General features: G+C 38.9%; 1 protein-coding gene across 1 annotated transcript; it reads right to left on the bottom strand.

The window, feature by feature from the left end:
* Positions 1–1,604: 1,604 nt before the first annotated feature.
* LOC311128584 (hatching enzyme 1.2-like) lies at positions 1,605–3,743 on the bottom strand (the record flags this gene model as incomplete). The annotated part of the gene is made up of 6 exons (XM_084160772.1): positions 1,605–2,084; positions 2,206–2,336; positions 2,446–2,527; positions 2,649–2,858; positions 3,542–3,601; positions 3,731–3,743. The coding sequence occupies 6 exons, from the start codon at positions 3,741–3,743 to the stop codon at positions 2,065–2,067; spliced, it is 516 nt and encodes a 171-aa protein (XP_084016898.1). The 3' UTR covers positions 1,605–2,064.
* Between the last annotated feature and the right edge of the window lie 2,862 nt (positions 3,744–6,605).

Genomic DNA, 6,605 nt, shown 5'->3' with positions numbered 1-6,605 from the left:
ATGCCATTTGAAAGCACTATTTGGTTCAGTGTCTTTCTCCTCCATTGCCCATCTGTAACCATCACACAACCTAAGTCCTCCTGGTTAGATAGTGGATTTAATTGCATATTTATGACTGGCATAGGTAAACTTAAGCTGCCATTGATCACATGGGAAGTAAGCGCATTAATAATTTATCATGAGTCCTATAGGGGTTTCAAAATACTCCATCCCCACGCATTCCTATATGTTCTTCCTTTATAAGCCTAATGTTGGGAGCTGCAGTCTGTCATCATAAATAATATAAATTCAACTGGTTTAATAATTAGAGGAGAAATACAGGCCAGTTCATTAGACCCTTGGAGCCATTGGTGTGTGTATTAATAGTAAACACTGACACTACTCAGGCTACAGAATGTTTGCAAGAGTTGAGAAGCAAAAATGTGCCTCTAAAATATAATCTCCAGCTCTGCAGAGGCATTTTTGTTGATATTTGTACATGACTGTACCTAAAATGTATTCAAAGCATGAAAAAAAAATTCTGAGCCTGGAGTGAGAAAGGCTCATATAACATTTCTTTGCTAGTGTGTTGAGTCATTTAACTCAAGTAAAATAAGAGCAGCAGGAGGATGAAGGAGAGAGAGAGAGATGGAGCAAGGGAGGGAAGATAAAAGTTATCTTATCAGTTCAATGGACGAGCATTCTGCTGTGCTTTGAACCACTTTTCAATCCCTGTGCCAGACACCCCTCCTCTCCAGCTCACAGTCGGAGCCGAGCAGGAGGTGTTGAGGCTGAAAGTAAATTGGGACTGTGGGCTAACTCCTCCGGGCTTACGAAACTCAGCACACACATCAAAGCATCCTGCCATGGCTTACAGCTGTAAAATAACCACATTTAATTTGCCATCATTTTACAACATCGTCACATTTTGTGTCCAGTCTACTGTATGAGCACATACCTTTCTCTAAAAATAATCAACAGTGGAGGAACATAAGATAGTATACAAGTCCATACAACTTGTAGATGCTGCACATACAAAATGGCCAATTGTATCTGTTGCAATGTTTTATTTTTACTGACCTTGTTCTTCTAGGTTTAAATATTTCTGTATGGGTAGAGTACTTGACAAGTTTCCCCTTTTTATTTGCTGCCTCCACCTAACCCATCACCGAATGTGAGAAAGCTTTGACAAAGCCAATTATCAGATTGGTGATGGCACCAGTGAGTCACTGACAGATCTCAACAGTGTGATTTACCTGGAGTTGGCTGGTGCTCTAGGGAACGGTTTCAACTCTTGGAAGATGAGGCAGACATTTTTTTGTATATTTCTGGATGCACAGATTTTATAGTTTTTTTGTATGTTTGGCTTTTTCATGTCTGACTCCCATTTTGTGTATGAGTGTGGTATGCATACACTATATTACCTTACTCATTGTGCTTATCTTTTAGTAGAAAAGTCACTAGTTTGATTGGAGGTTTAGGGGAAGCCGCGAATCTGTCCAAATGGTAAGGAATTCTATACGGCAATGGAAACAGTTGGTTTTAAGACATTAAAGAAATAATGTACGTACTGTACATATGAGATTCGGATGCCACCTAGTGGAAGGAATACACTGTCACTTGGCGTATATACAGTGAGCTTTTATTGAGCAAATATGAATGCAGCTAGACACAGTACAGTAATTGTAAAGATTCTGAATGCTAATAAATGGGGGAAAGATGGGATATGAAATCACGCTCTGGATAAGAGCGTCTGCTAAATGACGTAAATGTAATGTAAATGTAACATTGACATTAACCATACAACCAATGTAATAAAACAATGAGTACTGGATGTCTTACAATCACCCAAAATAATATCTACAATAACAGTGTCAACATGACAAAAATAAATAAATACATTTGGGTGAGAGAATATTTGCGCCAAACTGGGTGGTGAAGCATTCGCAACACAATATAAAGCAATGACTGAGATGAGTATTGTGCGAAGTGAATTTGACCTCATCTAGAAGCTAATTGATTAGCTGGTATTTGATTTTGTTTCGAATAGTTGTTGGTTGAAATCTCTGCTATAGTCTTCTAAATTCATTTATTCAAGTGTCCTCCTATTGGGGTGAAAATACAAAAAAACATAAAGACACACACCATCATCAGCAGTGTTAACAAAAACAAACATTCATTCTCATGTTATGAAATGCATGATTGAAAGAAAACTTTTATACTCACCGCAGTAGTACAACCTGTTGACCCTCACGATGTCCAGGCGACTCATCTGTCGGGCCCCTCCGATCTGAACATTAGAGTCTGGCTTTGGAATGATGGTTGGCAGCTTACCATAATCTTTTGAGAATGCATACCTGAAAGACATATCATTGCACAGTACATGCACAACTGTGGCATACCAGTAGGTGGGAGATTGAAGGTTTATTTTAGCTTGAATAAATACAAATAGTCATAGAAACTGACCTTCCATAGTGCATCACAGAGGTGTAGTCATATGGAGTCATCAAGTTATTCGTTTCCACCATTCTGAAGTTGTGTTCCTTGCCTAAAATAAGAGATTTAGAGATAGAGATTTTTCACAGTGATAAGACATTAGTATTTTCAGTCTGACAATACAAACACATCAGCAACCTCTAAAAAACAAAGTGAAAGTGGAGGCCTCTTACCTTCGCTGATGTTCTCTGTGACGATGGTGACATTATTGTCCCTGTCACTGCGGTTCTGCTCATGGTGGAAGCCCAGAGCATGCAGGACTTCATGCTGGACCGTACCATGATGGACACAGCCACGTTGCTGTAAGGAGATCACCTGCTGACCACCTCGACGTCCCAAATATGACCAGCACCTTAGAGACAGGAGCCAAGCACACAGACAGTCTTATCTTCTAGATTATCAGTCTTGTGTTAGGAAAGACAAAGACTGGAGACTCAATTGCATTATATTAATTCCCTTTTCATTTGAATGTCTACTTGTAACATATCCATTTCCAGGGTGGAAATACAAATAATCTTGATGCTGCTTCCACCACACAAATTGGATGCAGGTAGACAGGTGGAAGGAGATCAGTCCTTTTATGATGATATCTTGCTCCTCTAAAGCTGTAAAGAAAGAATAAGATCATTTTCACCACACTGAATTTAGGACCCTTTAAATTAGACACCAGTAAGGCGATCATAATGAAAGTTAGGTGTGAATGGCCACTATACGAAATGAATTCAAAAATACACTTACTGTATGAAGAGGAGATATACACAGGCACAGTCACAACCCCATTCCTGCTTTTGGGCCACTTGCAATCTCTAGCTGTGCATGGAGAAGCATTCCGAATCCCAGTTTCCATAGCAATATCTCCAAATAGGATGAGTGGATCATGTCTGTCAATGCCTACGGTAGGAAATAATGGTAAATACATCAATCCAGAGTTCATTGCCATGGTTTCATCTTAATGGTGTCATTATTGGACCATAGAAATAGAATTAAAACATATTTCTGTGCATTGGCAGCATAGCGTACACAACATTCAATAGATTTTATACACATTCTTAAATTAAGATCTTACCTAAGTTTTCGTTGGCTGCCTCAATTAAGTCGGAGACGTCAATATCACTGTCAAATGTACCTGTACAAAACATTAAAGGCAATCTACACTAATCTTACAATAACTGCATCATGTAGCAGGTTGAATTAATGTTTCAGATGTTATCTTGGCTTGTCTTCTCATAACAAGGAAATAGGATTTGTGGCCTACCTGTTGTGTCCATGTCCTCATTTCCAGTTGTCACCTCATTCAAAGCCTGCAAAAACAAGATAATACATCATTACAATCAATAATATACAGTTGAAGTCGGATGTTTACGTACACCTTAGCCAAATACATTTAAACTCAGTTTTTCACAATTCCTGACATTTAATCATAGTAAAAGTTCCCTGTCTTAGGTCAGATAGGATCTCCACTTTATTTTAAGAATGTGAAATGTCAGAATATTAGTAGAGAGAATGATTTATTTCAGCTTTTAATTTCTTTCATCACATTCCCAGTGGGTCAGAAGTCTACATACACTCAATTAGTATTTGGTAGCATTGCCTTTAAATTGTTTAACTTCGGTCAAACGTGTCGGGTAGCCTTCCACAAGCTTCCCACAATAAGTTGGGTGAATTTTGGCCCATTCCTCCTGACAGAGCTGGTGTAACTGAGTCAGGTTTGTAGGCCTCTTTGCTCGCACACGCTTTTTCAGTTCTGCCCACACATTTTCTGTAGGATTGAGGTCAGGGCTTTGTGATGGCCACTTCAATACCTTGACTTTGTTGTCCTTAAGCCATTTTGCCACAACTTTGGAAGTATGCTTGGGGTCATTGTCCATTTGGAAGACCCATTTGCGACCAAGCTTTAACTTCCTGACTGATGTCTTGAGATGTTGCTTCAATATATCCACATCATTTTCCTTCCTCGTGATGCCATCTATTTTGTGAAGTGCACCAGTACCTCCTGCAGCAAAGCACCCCCACAGCATGATGCTGCCACCCCCGTGCTTCACGGTTGGGATGGTGTTCTTCAGCTTGCAAGCTATCCCCGTTTTCCTCCAAACATAACGATGGTCATTATGGCCAAACAGTTCAATTTTTGTTTAATCAGACCAGAGGACATTTCTCCAAAAAGTACGATCTTTGTCCCCATTTGCAGTTGCAAACCATAGTCTGGCTTTTTTATGGCGGTTTTGGAGCAGTGGCTTCTTCCTCGCTGAGCGGCCTTTCAGGTTATGTCGATATAGGACTCATTTTTACTGTGGATATAGATACTTTTGTACCAGTTTCCTCCAGCATCTTCACAAGGTCCTTTACTGTTGTTCTGGGATTGATTTGCACTTTTCGCACCAAAGTACGTTAATCTCTAGGAGATAGAACATGTCTCCTTCCTGAGCGGTATGATGGCTGCGTGGTCCCATGGTGTTTATACTTGCGTACTATTGTTTGTACAGATGAACGTGGTACCTTCAGGTGTTTGGAAATTGCTCCCAAGGATGAACCAGACTTGTCGAGGTCTACAATTGTTTATCTGAGGTCTTGGCTGATTTCTTTTGATTTGCTCATGATGCCAAGCAAAGAGGCACTGAGTTTGAAGGTAGACCTTGAAATACATCCACAGGTACACCTCCAATTGACTCAAATGATGTCAATTAGCCTATCAGAAGCTTCGAAAGCCATGACATTTTCTGGAATTTTCCAAGCTGTAAAAAAGGCACAGTCAACTTCGTGTATGTAAACTTCTGACCCACTGGAATTGTGATACAGTCAATTATAAGTGAAATAATCTGTCTTTAAACAATTGTTGGAAAAATTACTTGTGTCATGCACAAAGTAGGTGTCCTAACCGACTTGCCAAAACTATAGTTTGTTAACAAGAAATGTGTGGAGTGGTTGAAAAACAAGTTTTAATGACTCCAACCTAAGTGTATGTAAACTTCCGACTTCAACTGTAACACTCATGCAATTTATTTGGTATGACAATGGAAGCAGTCATAATATTCATATTGAAATGCTATTCTTATGATAATACGACTTTGTGAGATGTCTTCCCACGAGTGGATGACAGTTTATTGCACATAGCAGTGCTGAGGTAAGGCTCAGCATGAAGACAAGAGTCATGATGAAGGTGCTCTGGTCAAAGTGTTTTCCTTCTTAATCTAAGAGAGGAAAGAAAACATGCATATTTTAAACACATTTTCTCTGAAGACATTCAAGAGTTCAACTATCCAATATTACTCAGAAATAATCAAATGTCAAAATAAACGTACACGTCCAATACCTCCACTGTTGAAAAAAAAATAACATTGTAAAAAGTCAGTCAATGCATACTTTCCATTAAATGTATAGTGTGGGCACTGAGTACTAGCATCGTCCTTCTAGAAAGAGCAGTTTAGCACTTACCTGATGTAGGCAAAACTGCAGGTGAAGTGAGGAGCAGGATCTCTTCTGCTTTCATACACAGATGCCGCAAAGTAGAAATGTATTATCTATTTAAGCTTAATCATCAACTCATTCGTTTGAGATAATATGGATCACGTGATACTGAGATTATAAAAAATGTTACATGTGAGAGATTGTGATGGTTCCTTGGAAGATAGGTAGATAACCACTCAGCAGTCAAAACATCCGGTAAGGTGCAGGCTACGGTAGCCTCCCAAGATAGGGGAGAGCAAATTATTATTTCAAACATAATTATGGTTAGCCAAACCTGGGTCAAATAGAATGGTCAAATACTTTAAAATATTACACTTTGTTTGACAAGAGACAGATTCCAACATCTGTCAAATGTAATACTTCCCCCCAAAAAACAAATCCCTTATAATAAAATGATTTCACAATCAGTTTACATTAAATAACCATCATTACCGTAAACACAGTCTTTGTTTTCATTATGTTTTGGGTCAACAAACGAACACACAAGTCCAATGTTATTGCAAAGGAGCTCTAACTACATTGAAGGAAATGTATTCTTTATAAATGGTTCTGTACACTACTCCTGGGAATGCCAGGGCTTCAAGGTCATGTTATCACTGCCAATTTAGATTTACTACCTACTAGAAATGGGCAGACTAATATCCAGGAAGTTCCAATATTTTTAT

Source organism: Coregonus lavaretus (genome assembly GCF_964263955.1).
Source record: "Coregonus lavaretus genome assembly, chromosome: 4".
Lineage (NCBI taxonomy): Eukaryota > Metazoa > Chordata > Actinopteri > Salmoniformes > Salmonidae > Coregonus > Coregonus lavaretus.
This window is presented reverse-complemented; position numbering and strand designations above follow the sequence as displayed.